This window comes from Coregonus lavaretus, assembly GCF_964263955.1.
Source record: "Coregonus lavaretus genome assembly, contig: HAP1_SCAFFOLD_1645, whole genome shotgun sequence".
Lineage (NCBI taxonomy): Eukaryota > Metazoa > Chordata > Actinopteri > Salmoniformes > Salmonidae > Coregonus > Coregonus lavaretus.
In genome coordinates, this window is record NW_028164585.1 from 55,091 (window position 1) to 81,817 (window position 26,727).

At 46.2% G+C, this 26,727-nt stretch overlaps 1 protein-coding gene across 4 annotated transcripts; it reads right to left on the minus strand.

The window, feature by feature from the left end:
- Nucleotides 1-1,133: 1,133 nt before the first annotated feature.
- LOC311116884 (cytokine-like nuclear factor N-PAC) lies at nt 1,134-24,740 on the minus strand. 4 transcript variants are annotated; one of them, XM_084191913.1, is made up of 16 exons: nt 24,680-24,739; nt 24,113-24,149; nt 23,914-23,993; nt 23,663-23,810; nt 20,326-20,436; nt 18,709-18,804; nt 14,757-14,810; nt 10,906-10,956; nt 9,966-10,039; nt 9,403-9,502; nt 9,036-9,146; nt 7,709-7,810; nt 7,380-7,542; nt 6,969-7,148; nt 6,476-6,600; nt 1,134-4,036 (listed from the first exon to the last, which is right to left on the minus strand). In XM_084191913.1, the coding sequence occupies exons 1-16, from the start codon at nt 24,715-24,717 to the stop codon at nt 3,962-3,964; spliced, it is 1,545 nt and encodes a 514-aa protein (XP_084048039.1). In that variant the 5' UTR covers nt 24,718-24,739; the 3' UTR covers nt 1,134-3,961. The 4 variants fall into 4 exon arrangements, with proteins under 4 accessions (XP_084048039.1, XP_084048038.1, XP_084048036.1 ...); XM_084191912.1 differs by having other exon boundaries at nt 9,382-9,502; XM_084191910.1 differs by lacking the exon at nt 14,757-14,810 and having other exon boundaries at nt 9,382-9,502; nt 24,680-24,740.
- Between the last annotated feature and the right edge of the window lie 1,987 nt (nt 24,741-26,727).

Sequence of the window (26,727 nt, forward strand, 5' to 3'; positions counted from 1 at the left end):
TCATCTACACTGATTGAAGTGGATTTAACAAGTGACATCAACAAGGGATCATAGCTTTCATCTGGATTGTCATGGACAGAGCAGGTGTCCTTAATGTTTTGTACACTAAGTGTATAGCTAACGTCCCTTTTTATCACGCAAGATCGCCTAAGAACATGTACACCCATAACAGTAACAATCAGTAGTTGGCTAGCAAAATAGGAAGCTTGACGTCGATGAATAACTAGCTAACCAAGGTAAACCCATTCATGTTGTTAGCTAGCTAGCTTGTCATGATCCCGACCCTTGCAGCTTTGCTTACCAAAACAGCCCTCTCGGCTTGGCTTGGACCCGACATCTTTGAGAGTTCAGATAAAGATCTTTGAGAATTGAGCATTCCCGCTGGCAGACCGGTCCACCAAGTACGTAAACTAGAAGATATTCAACCCTGTCTTCTTCTAGTGGTGTTTACGTAGCGAGACGGCTTCAAATCACACGCTCACAATTAATCTTGGCCCCGCCCCCAATCCCTTCTTTGGAAATGCGCTTCCGGGTTGCGTCACATTGAAACATTTTCCGCAGCAGGCCAAGAAAAGCAGAGTGGTTGGAGCAGGCCCCTAAGCTTTTCTCCCCTGGTTGACCTCAAAACACAGTAGAACTGTTTAATCAAGTACAAATTGCAATCTATATCAACAGAATTAGATCTGTGTTGCCTTGTGAATAATTATGATTTTCACTACTGTGTGTGTTTCATGAAAACACACATGGATTTTAAATCAGGAGAGGATTTAATAAACTGCACAAAAAAAGCCTTGTTTCACATAAATATCCCAAATCCATACAGTTTCACCGTCCCCGCCTGGCCCTGCACAAAATGGGGCCCAAGTAAGTCATTTCAACAAATCGCCGTTATAAGCAACTTTGTCTGTATAAGCCACATATTAAAACATTTTTTTTTTTACAGGAGATTAATTTAAAACCGCAAACACTAAAACAGAAAAATCTACAGTAGTATTAAGACACTAGATGTGTTTCATATGGCACCCTATTCCCGATGTAGTGTACTACTTTTGACCAGAGTACACTACGTAGGGGACATGGTGCCATTTGGGACACACTGGACGATTGACAGTCAGTAGAGGAATCTAACCAAAAGTATTTTATATTACCCTTTATTTATAAAGCAAACACCCACTCAACCAATATGGGCTATTTACAAAGTCATTTGTTTGAATGTTTCCTACTAAAAACATACTTCTTAATCTTTAAAACTATTCGGTGTTCAAACAAATTAAACCTAAAACTTAATTCACATCTTGCTTGGCAAAAGGAAAATGTATTTCCCCCCCAAAAAATAGGATGATCATTACCTTGTGAAAATGATATACAACCAAAATCAAAAACAGAGGATGTACATGTTCAATTGGGTTTTTACACGGAATTGAATAGGTTCACGTTTTTTCAAATCAAAATGAACTAAAACAAAAAGGGATAAAATCATTATTGAAAGCCATATTTACATTTTGACAGGACAATAACCCACCCCAAGCTACAGTAGGTGATGAGGTATTTTGATGGTAACTAATTCTCTTTAATGTATTTTGTCATGTGGCCTAAATTCCCCCACTGCCATTCAGGTAACCATTGCCTGTCTTCTCATGGCCCTGCCAGGTATCCCTTTTAAGGAGAACGTGAAAGGTTGTAGATTGGGCCTTGAATCTCAAGGAGCGGTTATGATTAAACAGAAATTCACATTCTGTAGTTTGACTGTTTCCTGTATGGTGATTGATCTGGTAATAAATACATCTGGTCCTCCTTAGTCTGATCCCAGATCTGTTTGTGGTCTTGGCCAACTTCCTTGCTGTACTTGTCAAGCCCAACATGTTTGATATGACAATGAGTTGGCATGGTGACACAAACAGACTGGGACCACTGCAAAGGGGAACTGTTGTGGTGCAATAACCCAAGTCATCAAGCCAACTGATCAATAGTTAAGTTAAAATACAACAGGTCGCTAAGCAGAATGTGGTTTCATAATGTGGGTCCCCATACATACATGTACAATAAAAAGTGAACAACTTGCCTGTTTTATAATGTTAGATCACTGCAATGGGTTTTAAACATGATAACCTTAAAAATGTCCCAGGATGCGTCCAAATGGCACCCTATTCCCTACATAGTGCACTACTTTTGACCAGGGTTCTGGGCAAAAGTAGCGCACTATAAAGGGAGTAGGGTGCCATTTGGGATTTCCCGCTTAGAAGAACGATAAACTCATTACTGTATTATAAGGCCTCAGAATAACCTTATTAACATAACCTTAACATGTTAGAGAACCTGCCCCCTAACACAACAAACACTGTTCAGATTCAGAGAACTACGGAAACAACTCCGGGCCAAACTGCACCAAGAAAAGTAGAATAGAGAGATCTAGAGTGTCTAAAATAAATAAATACATGTCAGAAGATTTCAAAGGGTTCCAATATTAAGGCAATGCAGTGGCATTATTCCTCTTGGTGATCGTCTAGCCTTTGCCCTCTTTTTAAAGATAATATCAACAGCTTTATACGTTTATGGAATTCTGACATTCAAAATAAAAGGACATTTTCACACATAGAATTAAATAAAACGCAAAGAAAGAACACAAGTGATAAATTAATCCATGGCCTGTACACACCTTCAAAACCCACCCGACAGCATTAAGCAAATGGGTCCCGTTCCAAATCACTACTGAACACCTTACCGTGCGTCAACAATGGGCCGCATCCCAAAATATGTTCTGAACACCCTGCAGTACTTTACCATCAGAGACTTGACCAGCACCATCGACAACAAACAGCAAAGATGTGGGGAAAAAGCAACCTTCAGTGGACCATTCTTATAACATTATTAAAAAGCTCAGTCAGTGCAATGTTCTAGGTTGGGTAGTTAGAGGCTCCTATCAGTTACAGGGAAGGAATGGTTGTTTCCCAAATTACATCCTATTTCCCTATATATTTTTTATTTATTTCTAAATTGATCCTTTGTTTAACTAGGCAAGTCAGTTAAGAACAAAATCTTATTTACAATGACGGCCTACCTCAGCCAAACCCTCCCCTAACCCGGACGACGCTGGGCCAATTGTGCGCCGCCCTATGGGACTCCTGATCACGGCCGGTTGTGATACAGCCTGGAATCGAACGCGAGTCTGTAGTGACGCCTCCAGCACTGAGACGCAGTGCCTTAGACCGCTGCGCATTACTTTTGACGAGAGCCCTACGGACCCTGATTCTACAATGACAAAATCACGCTCTGAATGTAGTTTAGACAAGTCGACAGAGTTGGGTATTCAGCTTCGTTCACGAGGAAATGGGCCCTGGTCAAAAGTTGTGCACTATATAGGAAGTAGGTTGTCATTTGGGAAGTATGCCAATATTTCTGGTGCCAGACAAAAATTATTTTACTAAAATAAAAATGGAATAAAAATGCGTAGAAGATAAGAGTGGGACCTCCCGAGTGGCGCAGCGGTCTAAGACACTGCATCGCAGTGCAAGCTGCGTTGCTACAGATGCTGGTTCGATACCCGTCTGTGTCGCAGCCGGCCGCGACCGGGAGACCCATGAGGCGACGCACAATTGACCCAGCGTCGTCCAGGGTAGGGGAGGGTTTGGCTGGCCGGGATGTCCTTGTCCCATCGTGCTGTAGCGATCGCCAGGTGTACGGTGTTTCCGCCGACACATTGGTGCGGCTGGCTTCCGGGTTAAGCGTGCAGTGTGTCAAGAAGCAGAGCGGCATGGCGGGGTTGTGTTTCGGAGGATGTGTACGGGAGTTGCAGCGATGGGACAAGACTAACTACCAATCGGATATCACAAAATTGGGGAGAAAAAAAAAGGGGGGGAAATGAATATAGATAAAATATACAAAAATAAAAGACAAGTGGTCCAGAGGAGAGGATAGGTAGAGGAGAGGATAGGTAGAGGAGAGGATAGGATCTTCAGGAGGTTTAGTGAATGTAGGCTCTGTAGACAGCCGACATGTCGTTGTCTGACTGGTCCAGTGCTTTAGCCCTCTTGTAGACCTACAGATAAAGACAAAGAGACAGACCGAGCGACATGGTTAGTACGTATCAGGAAGTAACGTTACGTTGTTGTCATAAAGTGAGACACTAAACATACAACTTTATTGTTCATGGAAACAGAAATTTGGTCAAATGAATAGAGGGGGGTTCCAAAAGAAACATCTAACTGGATTAGATAACAGGAAAGATGAGATGATGTTTACTGATCTCTTGTCTTGTAGCATGTCTGATTATTATCTGGTAAATATGAGGCTTCAATCAGTTCATTGAGGCTTCAAATCAGTTCGTTCAGTCAATTATTTACCATCCTCATGTCCCCCTCTGTGTCTGGGTACGGGGGGTTCATGTCCCCAGAGAGTGAACAGAGAAACTGTACCAGAAGTACTGGACCCCTGACACTGTGGGCTCGACTAACACTGGAATGGAACCCACAACCCACACTGACGACTGGGCCAGGATAGGAACAGTGTTCCTACAGCCCACACTGAGGACTGGGCCAGGATAGGAACAGTGTTCCCACAGCCCACACTGACGACTGGGCCAGGATAGGAACAGTGTTCCCACAGCCCACACTGACGACTGGGCCAGGATAGGAACAGTGTTCCCACAGCCCACACTGACGACTGGGCCAGGATAGGAACAGTGTTCCCACAGCCCACACTGAGGACTGGGCCAGGTTAGGAACAGTGTTCCCACAGCCCACACTGAGGACTGGGCCAGGTTAGGAACAGTGTTCCCACAGCCCACACTGAGGACTGGGCCAGGTTAGGAACAGTGTTCCCACAACCCACACTGACGACTGGGCCAGGATAGGAACAGTGTTCCCACAGCCCACACTGAGGACTGGGCCAGGTTAGGAACAGTGTTCCCACAGCCCACACTGACGACTGGGCCAGGATAGGAACAGTGTTCCCACAACCCACACTGACGACTGGGCCAGGATAGGAACAGTGTTCCCACAACCCACACTGAGGACTGGGCCAGGTTAGGAACAGTGTTCCCACAGCCCACACTGAGGACTGGGCCAGGTTAGGAACAGTGTTCCCACAGCCCACACTGACGACTGGGCCAGGATAGGAACAGTGTTCCCACAACCCACACTGAGGACTGGGCCAGGTTAGGAACAGTGTTCCCACAGCCCACACTGACGACTGGGCCAGGATAGGAACAGTGTTCCCACAGCCCACATTGAGACTGGGCCAGGTTAGGAATAGTGTTCCCACAGCGAGGACTGGGCCAGGTTAGGAACAGTGTTCCCACACTGAGGACTGGGCCAGGTTAGGAACAGTGTTCCTACAGCGAGGACTGGGCCAGGTTACGAACAGTGTTCCCACAGCCCACATTGAGACTGGGCCAGGTTAGGAACAGTGTTCCCACAGCCCACACTGAGGGCCAGGTTACGAACAGTGTTCCCACAGCCCACATTGAGACTGGGCCAGGTTAGGAACAGTGTTCCCACAGCGAGGACTGGGCCAGGTTAGGAACAGTGTTCCCACAGCGAGAAAATGTTTCCACAGCCCACACTGTGGACTGGGCCAGGTTAGGAACAGTGTTCCCATAGCGAGGACTGGGCCAGGTTAGGAACCGTGTTCCCACAGCGAGGACTGGGCCAGGTTAGGAACAGTGTTCCCACAGCCCACACTGAGGACTGGGCCAGGTTAGGAACAGTGTTCCCACAGCCCACACTGAGGACTGGGCCAGGTTAGGAAGTGTGTTCCCACAGCCCACACTGAGGACTGGGCCAGGTTAGGAACAGTGTTCCCACAGCCCACACTGAGGACTGGGCCAGGTTAGGAACAGTGTTCCCACAACCCACACTGAGGACTGGGCCAGGATAGGAACAGTGTTCCCACAGCGAGGACTGGGCCAGGATAGGAACAGTGTTCCCACAGCCCACACTGAGGACTGGGCCAGGATAGGAACAGTGTTCCCACAGCGAGGACTGGGCCAGGTTAGGAACCGTGTTCCCACAGCGAGGACTGGGCCAGGTTAAGAACAGTGTTTCTCCACACTGAGGACTGGGCCAGGTTAGGAACAGTGTTCCCACAGCCCACACTGAGGACTGGGCCAGGTTAGGAAGTGTGTTCCCACAGCCCACACTGAGGACTGGGCCAGGTTAGGAACAGTGTTCCCACAGCCCACACTGAGGACTGGGCCAGGTTAGGAACAGTGCAAGCTGCCTGTTTATTAATTCCCAAACCCCCAGACACCAGAGGAGCTGGAAGCAGCACAGGTCATTATATATCCACCTTATATGTAGAATACGTGCATCCCATTTTCTATACTGTAGGTGCTGGGCTAACAATATGGGTAATGTGTCCATGGGTATGTGGACATTTAGTCCGTTTGAAATAGCTAAGATCCACCCACAATGTAAACATTGCCATTTGAAATCTCATAGTCGGCCATTTTGTGTGTGTCAATCCAACAACGTCTTACCTCATTGGCTGCTGCAGCCATAGGGGTTGGGTGATTGGCTGTGTCACCCATGGAGATGGCTAGCCTCAGATCCTTCTGAATGTGTTTCAAATAGTAGTCTGGTTTGAAGTTGCCCTGTAGGATATCTGGAAAGTTCCGGGGGAAAGACCGTATCATCATTAGCAGTGGAGAGATGTAATAAAACAAATGTGCCATTTTGAATAGTTTAACCATAGTCGAGGAAGGTATTACAACATGAACAGGTAACAAACAGGGGAACTTTGTAACCATCAATATTGGGGCATCTTTTCCTAAACGAGTCATGCTTTTAGGGATAACACTGGCCCCAAACCAGACACGTTGCTTGTGAGAGCGATGCAAAAATAATTGAACACATGTTAAATCAATTGAATTCACTATGCTCCGAGTTTCCAATGGGCCCTGGTCTAAAGTTGTGCACTATAAAAGGGAATACGGTACCATTTGGGAGACATTGTTTTTTTTGCTGACTCACTCTGGCATTTTTGGTCCACGAAGGTGCTGGCCATCTGACCCTGAGACAGGATGTCCAGGAAGGTATGCTGTGATTGGCCCGTGGCCTGGGCTAGGGTCAGCCCCTCGGCGATGGTGGCCATGAAGCTTCCCTGTACCATGTTGAGGATCAGCATCATCTTCGCTGCGTTACCCGCCTCACCTGAGAACACACACACACACACACACAACATGGACACGTTAGCCTGCTTCACCTGAGAACACACACAACATGGACACGTTAGCCTGCTTCACCTGAGAACACACACACACACACACACACACACACACAACATGGACACATGTTAACCTGCTTCACCTGGTACCACAGTAAATTGGATAGCCCTTGGCTAAGACACTCCAGTGTGACCGGCCTAAAACTCAGACCACCTACCTAGGAAGAAGGAGGTTTTTCCTATGGCCTGGAAACAGGAGCTGCAGTCTTCGTAGACCGTCCTGTCTCCGGCGGCTAGGATGACCAGCATGCCCTCGTTAGACACCTGCTGGCTCCCTGCCACAGGAGCCTCCAGGAATCTCCCGCCCCGCGACGATATCACCTAATGGGACAGGAGCCAATCAGACAGTGGTGTGGAAGTAGAGGGGCTAATGAGAGAGCATAGGATAAGATGATTGATGATGTAACGACAGTACCCAATGGGAGAGCAATGATGGCCTAGTGACAGTGGGAAGAGCAAGCATTAGTATGTATGTGTGTGTGTGTACCTGTGAGAGCTCTGTGATGGTCTCTGGGTCAACGGTAGACATCTCTACGTAACATTTCCCTGGCCTGATGCCCTGGAGCACTCCACTGGGACCCAGCACCAACTGGCAGGAGGGGAGGAGAGAGGGGAGGGAAGGGAGGAGGAGAGAGAGAGGGGGGAGGAGAGAGAGAGAGAGAGGGGGGAGGAGAGAGAGAGAGAGAGAGAGAGAGAGAGGGGGGGGGGGGGAGAGAGAGAGAGAGAGAGAGGGGGGGAGGAGAGAGAGAGAAGAGGAGAGAGAGAGAGGGGGGAGGAGAGAGAGAGAGAGAGAGAGAGAGAGAGGGGGGGGGGGGAGAGAGAGAGAGAGAGAGAGGGGGGGAGGAGAGAGAGAGAAGAGGAGAGAGAGAGAGGGGGGAGGAGAGAGAGAGAGAGAGGGGGGAGGAGAGAGAGAGAGAGAGAGAGAGAGAGGGGGGGGGGGGGAGAGAGAGAGAGAGAGAGAGGGGGGGAGGAGAGAGAGAGAAGAGGAGAGAGAGAGAGGGGGGAGGAGAGAGAGAGAGAGGGGGGAGGAGAGAGAGAGAGGGGGGAGGAGAGAGAGAGAGGGGGGAGGAGAGCGAGAGAGAGGGAGGAGGAGAGAGAGAGAGAGGGAGGAGGAGAGAGAGAGAGGAGGGGGGAGGAGAGAGAGAGAGGAGGGGGGAGGAGAGAGAGAGAGATGGGGAGGAGAGGGGGGGAGGAGAGAGAGAGGGGGGGAGGAGAGAGAGAGAGGGGGGAGGAGAGAGAGAGAGGGGGGAGGAGAGGGGGGAGGAGAGAGAGAGAGGGGGGGAGGAGAGAGAGAGAGAGGGGGGAGGAGGAGAGAGAGAGGGGGAGGAGAGAGAGAGAGGGGGAGGAGAGAGAGAGGGGGAGGAGAGAGAGAGGGGGAGGAGAGAGAGAGGGGGAGGAGAGAGAGAGGGGGGAGGAGAGAGAGAGGGGGAGGAGAGAGAGAGGGGGAGGAGAGAGAGAGGGGGGAGGAGAGAGAGAGGGGGAGGAGAGAGAGAGAGGGGGAGGAGAGAGAGAGAGTGGGGAGGAGAGAGCGAGAGGGGGAGGAAGAGAGCGAGGGGGAGGAGAGAGAGAGGAGGGGAGGAGAGAGGTATGAAGAGCAATAGGTAGTGACATAAATGAGTCACTGCAGTCGGAACAAAAAGGCATTACAATACTTTTCACACCAAGCTTACTAACTGCAGCAACATGGTAGCCTGGGAGAAATCCAGTCTGTTTGTGCTAACATTCCACTCTTTTTTATCTGCCTGTAAATCTGCCTGAATACACACATACAAACTTTCTCCATTGAGATTTGTGTCTGTTTCCTTAGTACTTACATCTCTGGCAGCCTTGGGGTCTGAGACGCAGGAGAAGGTGATGTCACACATGGAGACCACCTCTGCTGGGGTCCGCCCTAACCTGGCCCCCTCCTGGATGAACAGGTCACACTGCAGTAGGAAGACAGGAACAGGAACAAGACAGGACAGGACGTGAGCTCACAGGAAGTGATGTCACAACAGGAAGTAGGTCAAATTCAGAACCAAACCCAAACTTTGTTACGTTACATTATAAATAAAATGATTTATTGCATAGAATCCAATACTGTACCAAGTAACTGTGGTTTTAATAATAATAATGTTGATGGAATCACAGGAGTAAATATTCTGTATAGTATTTTCTCACATGTTGGTTGTCTTGCGGTACCTTTTCTGCTGTGCGATTCCACACTGTGACGACGTGACCCATCTTTAACAGGTTGGACACTATTCCACTACCCATAAGCCCCAGCCCTAGGAACCCTATCCTGTAAGAGGGAAAGATACCAGAGTTCACATTTTTATTCCTTTTCCTGATGGACAAAAAACACTGAGGCCAGTATTCAGAGTCGTAGAGTAGGAGCGCTGATCTAGGATCAGGCCCCGCCCCCTATCCATGTAATCTAAAAGGGAAATCTGAGCCCATATTAACACTCTTTGTAAATACAGACCCTGGTCTACTATATAGGTGCAGCCAGTGACTAACACGTTGCTCCATTCTATAACTAAAAAAAGTCCCATCCTCAAGTTACACTGCATCAGAGTTGCCTACGGGCAGTTTGGTCAAAGCCACAACGGCTTGGAAGACCATCGGGAGGAAAAACACCTGCAGGAGAGCTTATTTTATTCCATGATCTGTAATTACACGCAGAGTACAGTCTTTAAATATAGGGAAGAGATCACGGTGATAATTAAGTTAATATATATAGAGATTATTACAGTATCTCCTACCGTTTGTCTGTGGGTATAATACTGCCATTGATGGCTGTACTGTCAGCAGCTTGTATAGACGTTGACCCCGTATCCTGTACAGACCAACAAAAACAAACATCAATTTGACGCACGCATCGAGAGTTCAAGACCACAGAGGAGTACAAACGTACTGTATCTAGTGGGTTTACTCGTTTATTGAATATTTTATCTAGTACTTGCTCTTTGTATGAAAAGGAAAAAATACCATTCAGTAATGCGTGCCATGTAGGAAGCACCATGAGGCTATGTTCTATAAAGAGAGTACCTTCCCTGGAGTTAAGACTGAAACCAATGACATACATTCATGTGATATAAATATATACACACACTTGTCTGAAACCCACATGCAAAACCAACAATGGCAGTAGCTAACTGTACCCCTACATAACATGTATCTACAGGAGCTAACTGTACCCCTACATAACATGTATCTACAGGAGCTAACTGTACCCCTAGATAACATGTATCTACAGGAGCTAACTGTACCCCTAGATAACATGTATCTACAGGAGCTAACTGTACCCCTACATAACATGTATCTACAGGAGCTAACTGTACCCCTAGATAACATGTATCTACAGGAGCTAACTGTACCCCTACATAACATGTATCTCCAGGAGCTAACTGTACCCCTACATAACATGTATCTACAGGAGCTAACTGTACCCCTACATAACATGTATCTCCAGCAGCTGCTTATTAGTTTCAAGGCGATCCAGTAAAATCAGACAGCGAATGGAGAGGTCAAATGGTAAAGTTGTGTCACAAATGGCACCCTATTCCCTATATAGTACACTACTTTTGACAAGAGGTTAAAGCACAGTGCCTCATTTGGACAAAATGTGGGGTAGAAAAAGAACTGGTGCCAAACGCAGGGCCCTAGTTATAGGGAGCCGTTTGAGACAGACGGCTTGCTCACCTCCTCAACGATCTTCAGGCGTTTACTGATAGGCTCCATGGACGAGGCAGGCTGAGGAGAGAGAAAGAGTTACAGACAGACATTAGTTTACACACAAACAGTGCTGCTAACATCCTCCTAAACCACCACACACTGGGTGAGTCCCAAATAACACCGGATTCCCTTTATAGTGCACTACTTTTGACCAGGGCCCAGATAGGGCTCTGTTCAAACGTTGCCATTTGGGGCTCACTCTCTGAACAGAGAGAGAGACACTTTTAATTCCTAGTTCTGGCAGTGTCAGTGAGTGGCTAAGCTAATGCTAGCTAGGGTTTGTAGCATGCTGCTAGGCCTGCTTTGGTAACACTGACGAGGACTATGTGATTGCAAAAATTCAGCGTCGAGTTCATTCATCCAATTCTAGGAGGAAGTAGAAACTAGAGGGGGAATTTATTTAAAAAAAAATACATATAGAGTTGCTAACTTCCCACCGAAGCTGTATCATGGAGCGTCTTCTTGAGTCTGTGTGTGTGTGTGTGTGTGTGTGTGTGTGTCTGTGTGTGTGTGTGTGTGTGTGTGTGTGTCTGTGTGTGTGTGTGTGTGTGTGTGTGTGTGTGTCTGTGTGTGTGTGTGTGTGTAGAGCAGGATTGTCAAACTCATTTTCCCCCCGGGGCCCACATTCAATCTTCAGCAAGGTCCGGAGGGCCGCAATTAAAATATGTTATATATCCTCTAAGTCAAAATGTGAAAAAAATAGTCCTATATCCATCGCTTTTTTGGAATTTGATGCTTCCAGACTATCTAGCTTTAATTTAAATTGATTATTAGCAAGCAGGACACAGTCAATTAACTGTATGAATGTAGGTCCATTATCATTTCTACACAGTTGAATTGATTTTAGGCATTTGAAAGTATACTGAGTTCGTTCCGTACGTTTGACACCCCTGGACTAGAGTTTGGCGGTTTGTACTGTCCTAGTAACGTCTGGTGTGTGATAAGATAATGGTCTGTAACATCCGAGGAATGCCAGTTAGAACTGTACTACCGCAGTTATCAGAATAACCACATGTTGCTACAGTTTAACGGTTAGTTTCACTTGCATTGTGTGTGTGTATGGCTTGCTATGTATCTAAAATAAGGCAAGGAATTATGGAGCTCAGAGTGAATAGTGTTGCCTGAGGGGAGATTCAGAGTGAATAGTGTTGCCTGAGGGGAGATTCAGAGTGAATAGTGTTGCCTGAGGGGAGATTCAGAGTGAATAGTGTTGCCTGAGGGGAGATTCAGAGTGAATAGTGTTGCCTGGGGGAGATTCAGAGTGAATAGTGTTGCCTGAGGGGAGATTCAGAGTGAATAGTGTTGCCTGAGGGGAGATTCAGAGTGAATAGTGTTGCCTGAGGGGAGATTCAGAGTGAATAGTGTTGCCTGAGGGGAGATTCAGAGTGAATAGTGTTGCCTGAGGGGAGATTCAGAGTGAATAGTGTTGCCTGAGGGGAGATTCAGAGTGAATAGTGTTGCCTGAGGGGAGATTCAGAGTGAATAGTGTTGCCTGAGGGGAGATTCAGAGTGAATAGTGTTGCCTGAGGGAGATTCAGAGTGAATAGTGTTGCCTGAGGGAGATTCAGAGTGAATAGTGTTGCCTGAGGGGAGATTCAGAGTGAATAGTGTTGCCTGAGGGGAGATTCAGAGTGAATAGTGTTGCCTGAGGGGAGATTCAGAGTGAATAGTGTTGCCTGAGGGGAGATTCAGAGTGAATAGTGTTGCCTGAGGAGAGATTCAGAGTGAATAGTGTTGCCTGGGAGAGATTCAGAGTGAATAGTGTTGCCTGGGGGAGATTCAGAGTGAATAGTGTTGCCTGGGGGAGATTCAGAGTGAATAGTGTTGCCTGGGGGAGATTCAGAGTGAATAGTGTTGCCTGAGGGGAGATTCAGAGTGAATAGTGTTGCCTGAGGGAGATTCAGAGTGAATAGTGTTGCCTGAGGGGAGATTCAGCTCTGTGTGTGTAACTTTATTATCACATTATATCTGCTGTAACAGTGGATACACACACCCAAATGGAACCCTATGTCTTATATAAATGGACTACTTTTGCCCTATGGGCTCTAGTCAAAAGTAGTGCACTAAATAGGGAATGGGGTTCCATTTGGGACACAGAGGAGGATTCAGAGGGAAATCCATGCAAGCGCAGCAGGACAGGGCAAAGGGAGGGAAGATACCTCTATAAACAATAGACTTCAAGTGCTTCCGGATCAAATGAATCATCCAATTGATTCCTTTCATAAAAACTGTGCTAGATGGAAGTACCAGTGAAATGTAAAAGGGAATCGCCACAGTAGTGTAGAGATAAACATTTACATTGAATGAACTACCTAATAAAGCAACACACTGACTGAACTACACACAGACAACGAAGGGGGAAGAAAGGGTTAATGATCAACAAGGAAAAAAAGTTGCAGGCAAAAAGGGCTGTGTCCAAACTGTGTCTGCTTCCCGGTTCTCCACCCTTCTCCTGAAGTGCGCACTTGCACACTCCCCATCGTGGATTTAAAAGCACTGGATTGGAGTCCCCTAAACCCTGGATTGGTGTAGCCTAAGCATTGGCTGGAGGAAGTCAGTTTCCACCATTATGAAATCCATGATAGGGAGTGTGTAAGACAAGTGCACACTTCAAGAGAAGGGTAGACAATTGGAATGCAGACTTTATTCCTATGAAGCTCATACACACGCCTAGATTATTCTCCCACTTAACAGAGTAGGGTGAAGTTGCCCCTAGATCTGTACCTATTAAGGTTAGGGAGGGGAAGCTGACCCTAGATCTGTACCTATTAAGGTTAGGGAGGGGAAGCTGACCCTAGATCTGTACCTATTAAGGTTAGGGAGGGGAAGCTGACCCTAGATCTGTACCTATTAAGGTTAGGGAGGGGAAGCTGACCCTAGATCTGTACCTATTAAGGTTAGGGAGGGGAAGCTGACCCTAGATCTGTACCTATTAAGGTTAGGGAGGGGAAGCTGACCCTAGATCTGTACCTATTAAGGTTAGGGAGGGGAAGCTGACCCTAGATCTGTACCTATTAAGGTTAGGGAGGGGAAGCTGACCCTAGATCTGTACCTATTAAGGTTAGGGAGGGGAAGCTGACCCTAGATCTGTACCTATTAAGGTTAGGGAGGGGAAGCTGACCCTAGATCTGTACCTATTAAGGTTAGGGAGGGGAAGCTGACCCTAGATCTGTACCTATTAAGGTTAGGGAGGGGAAGCTGACCCTAGATCTGTACCTATTAAGGTTAGGGAGGGGAAGCTGACCCTAGATCTGTACCTATTAAGGTTAGGGAGGGGAAGCTGACCCTAGATCTGTACCTATTAAGGTTAGGGAGGGGAAGCTGACCCTAGATCTGTACCTATTAAGGTTAGGGAGGGGAAGCTGACCCTAGATCTGTACCTATTAAGGTTAGGGAGGGGAAGCTGACCCTAGATCTGTACCTATTAAGGTTAGGGAGGGGAAGCTGACCCTAGATCTGTACCTATTAAGGTTAGGGAGGGGAAGCTGACCCTAGATCTGTACCTATTAAGGTTAGGGAGGGGAAGCTGACCCTAGATCTGTACCTATTAAGGTTAGGGAGGGGAAGCTGACCCTAGATCTGTACCTATTAAGGTTAGGGAGGGGAAGCTGACCCTAGATCTGTACCTATTAAGGTTAGGGAGGGGAAGCTGACCCTAGATCTGTACCTAGGGGGAACCTCACCCCCTGTGCCCTAAAAACCCAACAGTGTGCTGCCACAGCTGCAAACCAACCAGCCCCCCCAAACCAACCAGCCCCCCCAAACCAACCAGCCCCCCCCCAAACCAAGCAAAACGTTTTACAAACGTTCCCTCTTACCTTCTCAGTCTGGCTGAGCAGAAAGTGGTGGAAATGGGGATCATCCTGTACTGGCTACAATGGAAGAGAGTTCAATTGGAAACTAGTAGTATTACCTAAACTACTAGTAGTATTACCTAAACTACTAGTAGTATTCGCTAAACCAGTGTTTCCCAACCCTGGTCCTCGACTACCCCCAACAGTACACATTTTTATTGTAACATTGGACAAGCACACCTGATTCAACTAATCAACTAATCATCAAGCCCTCAATGAGCTGAATGAGGTGTGTTTGTCCGGGGCTACAACACATCTGTACTGTTGGGGGTACTGGAGGACCAGGGTTGGGAAACACTGCTCTAAACTACTACTAGTAGTATTCTCTAAACTAGTAGTAGTATTCTCTAAACTAGTAGTAGTATTCTCTAAACTAGTAGTAGTATTCTCTAAACTAGTAGTAGTATTCTCTAAACTATACTGAACAAAAATACAGTTCATTTAAGGAAATCAGTCAATTGAAATAAATTCCTTAGGCCCTAATCTATGGATTTCACATGACTGGGAATACAGATATAATATCTGCTGGTCACAGATACCTTAAAAAAAAAAGGTAGGGGCGTGTATCAGAAAACCAGTCAGTATCTGGTGTGACCATCATTTGCATCATGCAGCACGACACATCTCCTTCGCATAGAGTTGATCAGGCTGTTGATTGTGGAATGTGGTATGTTGTCCCACTCCTCTTCAATGGCTGTGCGAAGTTGCTGTACATTGGTGGGAACTGGAACACACTGTCGTACACGTCGATCCAGAGCATCCCAAACATGCTCAATGGGTGACATGTCTGGTGAGTATGCAGGCCATGGAAGAACAGGGCCATTTTCAGCTTCCAGGAATTGTGTACAGGTCCTTGCGACATGGTGCCATGCATTATCATGCTGAAACATGAGGTGATGGCGGCGGATGAATGGCACAACAATGGGCCTCACTCTCTTCACGGTATCTCTGTGCATTCAAATTGCCATTGATAAAATGCAATTGTGTTCGTTGTCCGTAGCTTATGCCTGCCCAAACCATAACCCCACCGCCCCCACGGGGACCTCTGTGCATAACGTTGACATCAGCAAACCACTCGCCCACACGACACCATACACGTGGTCTGCAGTTGTGAGGCCGGTTGGACGTACTGCCAAATTCTCTAAAACGACGTTGGATGCAGCTTCTGGTAGAGAAATTAACATTCAATTATCTGGCAACAGCTCTGGTGGACATTCCTGCAGTCAGCATGCCAATTGCGCACTCCCTCAAAACATGAGACATCTGTGGCATTGTGTTGTGTGACAAAAATTCACATTTTAGAGTTGCCTTTTGTCCCCAGCACAAGGTGCACCTGTGTAATGATCATGCGGTTTAAAATCAGCTTCTTGATACACTATACACACACACAAAGGTATGTGGACACCCCTTCAAATGAGTGGATTCGGCTATTTCAGCCACACCCGTTGCTGACAGGTGTATAAAATCGAGCACACAGCCATGCAATCTCCATAGGTTGCCACCTTTCCAACAAGCCAGTTCGTCAAATTTCTGTCCTGCTAGAGCTGCCCCGGTCAACTGTAAGTGCAACATTCCCTACAGAGTTCCAAACTGCCTCTGGAAGCAACGTCAGCACAATAACTGTTTGTCAGGAGCTTCATGAAATGTGTTTCCATGGCCCAGCAGCCACCATTGGACATGTACAGGCTCACCGCCATTGGACTCTGGAGCAGTGGAAATGCGTTCTCTGGAGTGATGAATCACGCTTCCCCATCTTGCAATCCGACAGATTAATCTTGATTTGGCGGATGCCAGGACAAAGCTACCTGCCCCAATGCATAGTGCCAACTGTAAAGTTTGGTGGAGGAGGAATAATGGTCTGGGGCTGTTTTTCATGGTTCAGGCCCCTTAGTTCCAGTGAAAGGAAATCTTAATGATGCAGCATACAATGACATTCTAGACTATTCTGTGCATCCAACATTGTGGCAACAGTTTTGGGAAGGTCCTTCCCCGTTTCAGCATGACAATGCCCCTGTTAACAAAGAGTGGTCCATACAGAAATGGTTTGTCGAGATCGGTGTGGAAGAACTTGACTGGATGCACAGAACCCTGACCTCAACCCCGACGAACACCTTTGGGATGAATTGGAACGCCGACTGCGAGCCAGTCCTAAATCGCCCAACATCAGTGCCCGACCTCACTAATGCTTGTGGCTGAATGGAAGCAAGTCCCTGCAGCAACGTTCCAACATCTAGTGGAAATCCTTCCCAGGAGAGTGGAGGCTGTTATAGCAGCAAAGGGGGGACCAACTCCATATTAATGCCTATGATTTTGGAATGAGATGTTTGACAAGCAGGTGTCCACATACCTTTGGTCATGTAGTGTATTCCACACCGGTCCGGTGGATTGATTAAATTGGCAAAGGAGAAGTGCTCACTAACAGGGGTGTAAACATATTTGCGCACAAAACTTGACAGAAATAAGCTTTTTGTGCGCATGGAAAATTTCTGGCCTCTTATTTCAGCTCATGAAACATGGGACCAACACTTTACATGTTGTGTTTATATTTTTGTTCAGTGTAGTAGTAGTATTAGTATTCGCTAAACTAGTAGTATTAGTATTCGCTAAACTAGTAGTAGTATTCGCTAAACTAGTAGTAGTATTCTCTAAACTAGTAGTAGTATTCTCTAAACTAGTAGTAGTATTCTCTAAACTAGTAGTAGTATTAGCTAAACTAGTAGTAGTATTAGCTAAACTAGTAGTAGTATTCTCTCAAGACACTCCCTGGTCTGATTGAGGTTGCATTCTATTCCCTAGGCTATATAGTGCACTACTTTTGACCCGAGTCCTATGGGCCCTGGTCTAAAGTAGTGCACTATATAGGGAACAGGTTGCCATTTGGGCCGTCCATTGAGGTGTTGTTCCAGAAACATACATTCTACACAGGTCTACTCTGCACAGATGGTCAGATATTTTTTGAATGGCTGGTAATGTGTTCTAACATGTCAGGAACCATATTAAACTAAGACTCAGCGATATGACGTTGCCAGCAGGATGAACGGCAGATATTGCAGATGAGTGTGATGCAAGACGTTTCACTGGCGAAAAAAGATCTGCTCATGGGTGTGCTTCGCGCTGCAGGGCCCAAAACAGCAGAGAAGTTTAGCCTCACGATTCAAGTCCATCTGATATTGCTGTTAACTTTGTTCATCGCTGACTCCATCTTTAATATGGTGTAAGAATCTATTATAATCATATGCTGAATGTGTGTTTCTGGAACGCGCAAATGTCACTGTGTAGCTAAAGCTACAAAAAATGACTTGCACCCCTTTCTTTAAACTGCTAGACATTTTTTTTAAAGCATATGTTTACTTGAAATCAGAAAAAGCAAGCATTTTGCTACAATCTGAAACTCTAGCTTTTCTTCTGCCATGTTGGAATGACTCATGCCTTAGACTAGAAAGCATTACACCTTATCGCCTTGTTTCCTTCTGACTACTCATGTTGAAGAGGACTCCCTCTCAGGATTGAGCATCTCTACCACAGTGGTCACCAACCCTGGTCCTGGATGAGTAACCATAGCATGCAGGCTTTTGTTCCAACCCAGCACTAAAACTTCATTAGAATGGTCCCATTTGTATGTGCTTTGGCAAAGCCTGTCAAACGTCAAGTCAAACAACTTTAGGGTTTAGTTTCCTGACACAGACGAAGTCACGGACTAAAAAACTATTCCTCTGAGTTAGGAGTAGGCTAAAAAAAACACATACAGATCTCAGATAACCAAGCTAATCAACTCTTAGTGCTGGGCTGGGACAAACCCCTGCATCCTCTCCAGGTCCAGTGGTCAGTCAGTACCCACTGCGTTCTGTAGCGTAGCGTGTAGAGGTAAAGGGAGCTGAAGGTAAGGCAGGCAGGCTGTATGAAGGGTTCCACCTACACTGCTCTCCCATTTGAATCCTGAAACAGGTCCAGTTGTCCCCAGGTCCCCTAGCCGCTCAACACTGGACGGCTCTGGGTCAGATTCAGTTAGGTCCTTCAGGGAGAGACACACACATTACCCTGGAAGTCACTTTAAAGACTGTAGACACTACATGCCTAATATTGGGGAGTGGGGTTGATGAGATTGACGTCTCCCTGGTAGGTTCAGTTTATCTATGGAAACAACAACAGTTGTGGAGTGTGGGGTGTAAGACTGTTCTTCAGGGAGAGAGACATTACCCTGGTGGTTCACTCAGTCACGCTGTAGACTAGATAACCTATACATCAGGTAACGGTGTGACGTCGACTACAGTCACTTTAAAGACTAGATCCACTATAATAATGTGGAGTGGGCTTGACTACAGTAACCTGTAGATGTAGAGGTGATTTCCCCAGACACAGGTTAAGTCTAGTGCTGGACTAAAAAAACCAAGCTCAATAGAAAATCTACATTGAAAATGTTTTTTTTTTGTCCATGATTAAGCTTAATCTGTGTCCGGGAAACAGTCCCATAGTGTGGAGTGGGATGTCAGTTAGAGCCTTCAGGGAGAGAGACAGACTGGAGAACCTACTAGGGCTGACTAGAGAGCCTTCAGGGAGAGAGACAGACTGGAGAACCTACTAGGGCTGACTAGGGAGCCTTCAGGGAGAGAGACAGACTGGAGAACCTGCTAGGGCTGACTAGGGAGCCTTCAGGGAGAGAGACAGACTGGAGAACCTACTAGGGCTGACTAGGGAGCCTTCAGGGAGAGAGACAGACTGGAGAACCTACTAGGGCTGACTAGGGAGCCTTCAGGGAGAGAGACAGACTGGAGAACCTACTAGGGCTGACTAGGGAGCCTTCAGGGAGAGAGACAGACTGGAGAACCTACTAGGGCTGACTAGGGAGCCTTCAGGGAGAGAGACAGACTGGAGAACCTACTAGGGCTGACTAGGGAGCCTTCAGGGAGAGAGACAGACTGGAGAACCTACTAGGGCTGACTAGGGAGCCTTCAGGGAGAGAGACAGACTGGAGAACCTACTAGGGCTGACTAGGGAGCCTTCAGGGAGAGAGACAGACTGGAGAACCTACTAGGGCTGACTAGGGAGCCTTCAGGGAGAGAGACAGACTGGAGAACCTGCTAGGGCTGACTAGAGAGCCTTCAGGGAGAGAGACAGACTGGAGAACCTACTAGGGCTGACTAGGGAGCCTTCAGGGAGAGAGACAGACTGGAGAACCTACTAGGGCTGACTAGGGAGCCTTCAGGGAGAGAGACAGACTGGAGAACCTACTAGGGCTGACTAGAGAGCCTATATCTAGTGAGATGTATTTACCTGGCTGTGGGTTCACAGTCACACTGTAGAATCTAGATATCCCTGAGTAGGTTATCCAGTCTTTCTACCAGTGAGAGCTTCAGTGGTCTCTGTGTGAGTTCATGCCAATCAGTGGGACTGAGGAGGCTAAAGAAGAGTGGGACCAACACCTAGCTGTAACCTGATGCCACAGCAGGTGTTGGACAACTGGCCCTTTAAATGATATCAGAGTCTGTATGAGAATGGCCACCACTCTCTAGTGCACTTCTGAGTGTCCACTAACCTTCTCAGAGGGGTCTTTCAGGGCACTGAGGTCTTCATCATCCTCCTCAAGGATCTTCAGGGGTTTAGTTGGAGTCTTCTTTCCTTTAGAGTCCCCTTTACCCTCAGAGCTCTGTAGGAATAACAGACAGACATTACCCCTTTACCCTCAGAGCTCTGTAGGAATAACAGACAGACATTACCCCTTTACCCTCAGAGCTCTGTAGGAATAACAAACAGACATTAACCCTTTACCCTCAGAGCTCTGTAGGAATAACAGACAGACATTAACCCTTTACCCTCAGAGCTCTGTAGGAATAACAGACAGACATTAACCCTTTACCCTCAGAGCTCTGTAGGAATAACAGACAGACATTACCCCTTTCCCCTCAGAGCTCTGTAGGAATAACAGACAGACATTACCCCTTTACCCTCAGAGCTCTGTAGGAATAACAGACAGACATTACCCCTTTACCCTCAGAGCTCTGTAGGAATAACAGACAGACATTAACCCTTTACCCTCAGAGCTCTGTAGGAATAACAGACATACATTAACCCTTTACCCTCAGAGCTCTGTAGGAATAACAGACAGACATTAACCCTTTACCCTCAGAGCTCTGTAGGAATAACAGACAGACATGAACTATTTTCACCCCAACCCCAGTTGTAACTAACCTGGTTCAGCTTATCAACCAGCTAATTATTAGAATCAGATGTGCTAGATTAGGGTTGGAGTGAAAACCTATAGGAGGGTATCTCTCCAGGAACAGGGTTGGAGTGAAAACCTACAGGAGGGTAGCTCTCCATGAACAGGGTTGGAGTGAAAACCTACAGGAGGGTAGCTCTCCAGGAACAGGGTTGGAGTGAAAACCTACAGGAGGGTAGCTCTCCAGGAACAGGGCTGGAGAGCCCTGGCCTAATCTATGAATGCATAGACAAGGCAAGTCCATCTACATACAGTGAGGGAAAAAAGTATTTGATCCCCTGCTGATTTTGTCTGACAAAGACATGATCAGTCTATAATTTTAATGGTAGGTTTATTTGAACAGTGAGAGACAGAATAACAACAACAAAATCCAGAAAAACACAAAAAATTTATAAATTGATTTGCATTTTAATGTGGGAAATAAGTATTTGACCCCTCTGCAAAACATGACTTAGTACTTGGTGGCAAAACCCTTGTTGGCAATCACAGAGGTCAGACGTTTCTTGTAGTTGGCCACCAGGTTTGCACACATCTCAGGAGGGATTTTGTCCCACTCCTCTTTGCAGATCTTCTCCAAGTCATTAAGGTTGAGGCTGATGTTTGGCAACTCGAACCTTCAGCTCCCTCCACAGATTTTCTATGGGATTAAGGTCTGGAGACTGGCTAGGCCACACCAGGACCTTAATGTGCTTCTTCTTGAGCCACTCCTTTGTTGCCTTGGCCGTGTGTTTTGGGTCATTGTCATGCTGGAATACCCATCCATGACCCATTTTCAATGCCCTGGCTGATGGAAGGAGGTTCTCACCCAAGATTTGACGGTACATGGCCCCATCCATCGTCCCTTTGATGCGGCGAAGTTGTCCTGTCCCCTTAGCAGAAAAACACCCCCAAAGCATAATGTTTCCACCTCCATGTTTGACAGTGGGGATGGTGTTCTTGGGGTCATAGGCAGCATTCCTCCTCCTCCAAACACGGCAAGTTGAGTTGATGCCAAAGAGCTTGATTTTGGTCTCATCTGACCACAACACTTTCACCCAGTTCTCCTCTGAATCATTCAGATGTTCATTGGCAAACTTCAGTCCTTTACGGCGTAGTGTGTTACCAATTGTTTTCTTGGTGACTATGGTCCCAGCTGCCTTGAGATCATTGACAAGATCCTCCCGTGTAGTTCTGGGCTGATTCCTCACCGTACTCATGATCATTGCAACTCCACGAGGTGAGATCTTGCATGGAGCCCCAAGCCGAGGGAGATTGACAGTTCTTTTGTGTTTCTTTCATTTGCGAATAATCGCACCAACTGTTGTCACCTTCTCACCTAGCTGCTTAGCGATGGTCTTGTAACCCATTCCAGCCTTGTGTAGGTCTACAATCTTGTCCCTGACCTCCTTGGAGAGCTCTTTGGTCTTGGCCATGGTGGAGTTTGGAATCTGATTGATTGATTGCTTCTGTGGACAGGTGTCTTTTATACAGGTAACAAACTGAGATTAGAAGCACTCCCTTTAAGAGTGTGCTCCTAATCTCAGCTCGTTACCTGTATAAAAGACACCTGGGAGCCAGAAATCTTTCTGATTGAGAGGGGGTCAAATACTTATTTCCCTCATTAAAATGCAAATCAATTTATAACATTTTTGACATGCGTTTTTCTGGATATTTGTTGTCGTTATTCTGTCTCTCATTGTTCAAATAAACCTACCATTAAAATTATAGACTGATCATTTTTTTGTCCGTAGAAAACGTACAAAATCAGCAGGGGATCAAATACTTTTTTCCCCTCACTGTACTATTTACATCCGTTATACTGAAATTCCAACCTGGCAACCAACCAACCATACTGGACTTGGGTATCCCTAGTTCTCCACTTCAGTATTATAGTGACATAGTCCAACTGTTGTTGAACTCATTTAGATGAACAGTTAAGAGTGGTGACCCGAGGTCAATTCTCTGATGGTTGGACAAATCCCATCTGTCTGGTGGCAATGTGACAGACATCACATCGCTTAGCCATACCACTTCCTCCCGCTCCAGCTTACACCGAGACTAGAACCCTGGACATTTGCCTCGCAAACTCACGGAACCGCCCTCCTGAAACGGTCTTTCCAGTTGCGTCACAGCATGAAAAATGTATGCACTCTAACTGTAAGTCGCTCTGGATAAGAGCGTCTGCTAAAATGACTAAAATGTAAAAATGTCGCAGAAAAGCTAGCAATTCAGCAACGCAAGTGGAGACATTTCAGGCTGAGGAGGAGTGAGGTTACGGCAGGCGGCGGTTAGCTTAGCGGTTAGGAGCGTTGGGCAAGTAACGGAAAGGTCACTGGTCTCGAATCCCAGAGCCAACTAGGTGAAAAATCTGTCCATGTGCCCTTGAGCAAGGCACTTAACCCTAACTGCTCCTGTAAGTCGCTCTGGATAAGAGCGTCTTCTAAAGGACTAAAATGTAAATCCCCATCTGTTACACCTTCAGCTGTTCTCTTCCTTGTGTCTGGATTATCCAGGCTATATCTCCTGTTATCTACAGCATTATACCCTCCTCACCTGTTCTTTACCCCTGTTTTTGGGACTAACACAATCATGTTCACTTGGTACGAAATGGAAGAAAACTGTCTAAAAAAAATGTATTTTCTGGCTACTTTCTGCCTGTCTTCAACTACCTCACCTGTTCTTTCCCCCCCTGTTTCTCTTTCTTCTTCAGGAAGTCTTCCACCGCGTCCACAGCTTGTTGGAAACGTTTGCCCTTATTGATCTTGATCATCTCCTCTTTGTGGGGGTGGTATGGCTTCAGCTGCTCCACCTTTATCCAGGCACTGCACGCACACACACACACACACAGATAAGTGATGGAAACAAGCTAGATATGTATATTCGTGATAAGTGATAGATCCTGTAGTAGGTTGTTTGTTTACTTACTGGTCTTCAGTTCCAAAGAATTTGACAAAATGGCATTTTTTGCCTCTTGGCTTTTTCAGGTCCTTTGGAGGACTGACGACCTGGAAAGCCAAATAAAGTGAATCACAATATCCTTTACACGTTAGCCTCCAATACAATTCGAAGTCAAAACGACCATGGGGTGTTCAGATTTCGCTAGCTATAATTCGACAGATCTTACCTTGCCTGGCCACGGAGGATAGCGCCCGAGCTTTCCCCTAAAACAAGAACATTGTCATTTGATTGATGATTAAACGTTGAATTATCAAGATAACGTTTAAATTCGTTGTCGCAGTAAATATTTGCATCGAACAAGAAAATCCCGGGGCAGTCACCAGCAGAATATTTAGTTAGCTAGTTAAACTTCAGATTGATGTTGTTTCTCGAACATCACAGTACACACTTTTCAACTGGCATCAGTAAACATGTGGAGATACCTAAACGAACCAGTGTATAGATATAGCTAGTATATGGTTTGAGCAATATATTTACATACAGTTGCGTCCGGTTTCACTTCTTTGGGTGCGGCAAGGCTAAGTAGTTTACTAGCTAGCTAATGGCTATGCTGACTCGGGCTAGGCAGGCAGTATTTGTTTTGAGTTCGATCGACAACTACCGTAAGTAAACGAATCTAGTCACACATACCTCATCTAATGTAACGAAAATACGCGAATTCCGTTAATCCGACACGGATTCAATGTACACAATGGAATGAGACGATTTAACTAAGTTAAAATGCATATCTCACCAAACCAGGTCCCCGATTCTCAGATGCACCGTCGCCATCTTAGAACTTTACTGAAACGTCGCACTGAATACCGTGAAAGAACACACCCACCAGAAATCATATGCGTCACCAACCCCAACCCACATAGCTTCTAAACCCAGAGGCACAACATCGCAAGACTTCCGGGAACGCTTGCGAAAAAGAACGAACAGACAAGGCCGTGGTTTGGGGTATGAGAAGTCAATGAGAGAAGTGAAAAAATATTCCTTAGTTGTTAATGTTCTCAAAATATAAAGGCACAAACTAGATTGGAGTCAATGTCTTCAGTAGTTGAATATGGTATTACTCCAACCGCGTGAAAGTGACAAACTGACATGTTTTAATTTTCGTAAAAAACTACTTTATATCGAAGGAGTGCCTTTGACTGCATGTACATGCGCAGTTCGGCGCAAGACCGTAGTCCCGATGACGTATTTCTACGCTTGAGCTTTGCTAGCCAATGTCGCCATGACATCCCCGGTTGTTCGTAGTTACCGCACAGACACAAAGCAAACAATGGCTACATCATAAACAATCATGAAAACAAAAATGAGATTTGGTCTTATTTTAAGGTTATGGTTAGACATCCGGTTAGTAGAGCAGTAGGGTTAAGGTTACGTCTAAAATAAGATTTTAAGACAATCAGTTTAGCGGTTTAGCCATTATTATGACTTTGTGCCTGTGGTAACTAGTGACGACCCAAACCCCCAAACAGTCTAAATTGTATACTGTATCCCTAGAAAAGAGTAGAGGGCAGTTTCAATCAGATACTTTCATTCATCTAGACTATAGATTCAGTTTCTCTTATGTGCCCTCATGTGTAACTAGGGGGTGGGGTGGTGCACTATTACATCTCAATGGGTATGCCCCTCAACAACTGTAATGGGGGTGGGTGGTGCACTGCCCTTATCTCAATGGGTGAGCACATGTAACAGGTATAAAATCCCCCCTGTCTGGATGAGAGCTTTGTCTTGACGGTCCACTGTAGGGTTTGCTTTGTGTCATGTGCAACCATTTTGGGGACCATGAAGTCTCTCTGTTTGAGAATAAAAGGTGAGCGTGGTTGAGTGTACTGAAGAGGTTTGTTTGTTTATCTGTATCAGTGTTCGTTTATTTACACAGCAACAGCATCAGGATAAATTCATAATGGCGCTGAAGGGAATAGCAGCCGTCTTACAGGCTCCTGACCAATTGTGCTATTTAGTTTTTTAGTGCTGATCTTAACTTTTTTTGTACGTAATATTTCCGCCATCGTTTTCTATGACTTAAAAGAGCTTCTGGACATCAAAACAGCGATCACTAACTTCAATTTGGATTTCTACTTCAATGAGTCAGCGGCGAATGACATACTGCTCTTCCCGTACCAGGCCCAAATCCCCGACACTCGAAAAAGGAAGGAGCGGCGTTATAGAGGCTGGCGTGCAGGATACCTGACGAGACTACGTCAGCGAGTGGATAAATGGCCTCTACCCTCTGTTCTATTGGCGAACATGCAATTATTGGAGAATAAACTGGACGAGCTCCGTTCAACATTATCCTATCAATATGAGCTGAAGAACTGTAATATTCTATGTTTCTCAGTCGGCTGAACAAGGACACTGAACCATGCATGAGAGCCCCAGCTGTTCCAGACGACTGTGTGATCACGCTCTCCGTAGCCGATGTGAGTAAGACCTTTAAACGTGGTCCTCTGTAGCTCAGCTGGTAGAGCACGGCGCTTGTAACGCCAAGGTAGTGGGTTTGATCCTCAGGACCACCCATACACAAAAAAATGTATGCACGCATGACTGTAAGTCGCTTTGGATAAAAGCGTCTGCTAAATGGCATATTATTTATTATTATTATTAAACAGGTTAATATTCACACAGCCGCAGGGCCAGATGGATTACCAGGACGCTTACTCAGAGCATGTGCTGACCAGCTGGCAAGTTTATTCACTGACTTTTTCAACCTCTCTCTGACCCAGTCTGTAATACCTTCATGTTTCAAGCAGACCACCATAGTCCCTGTGCCCAAGAACGCCAAGGTAA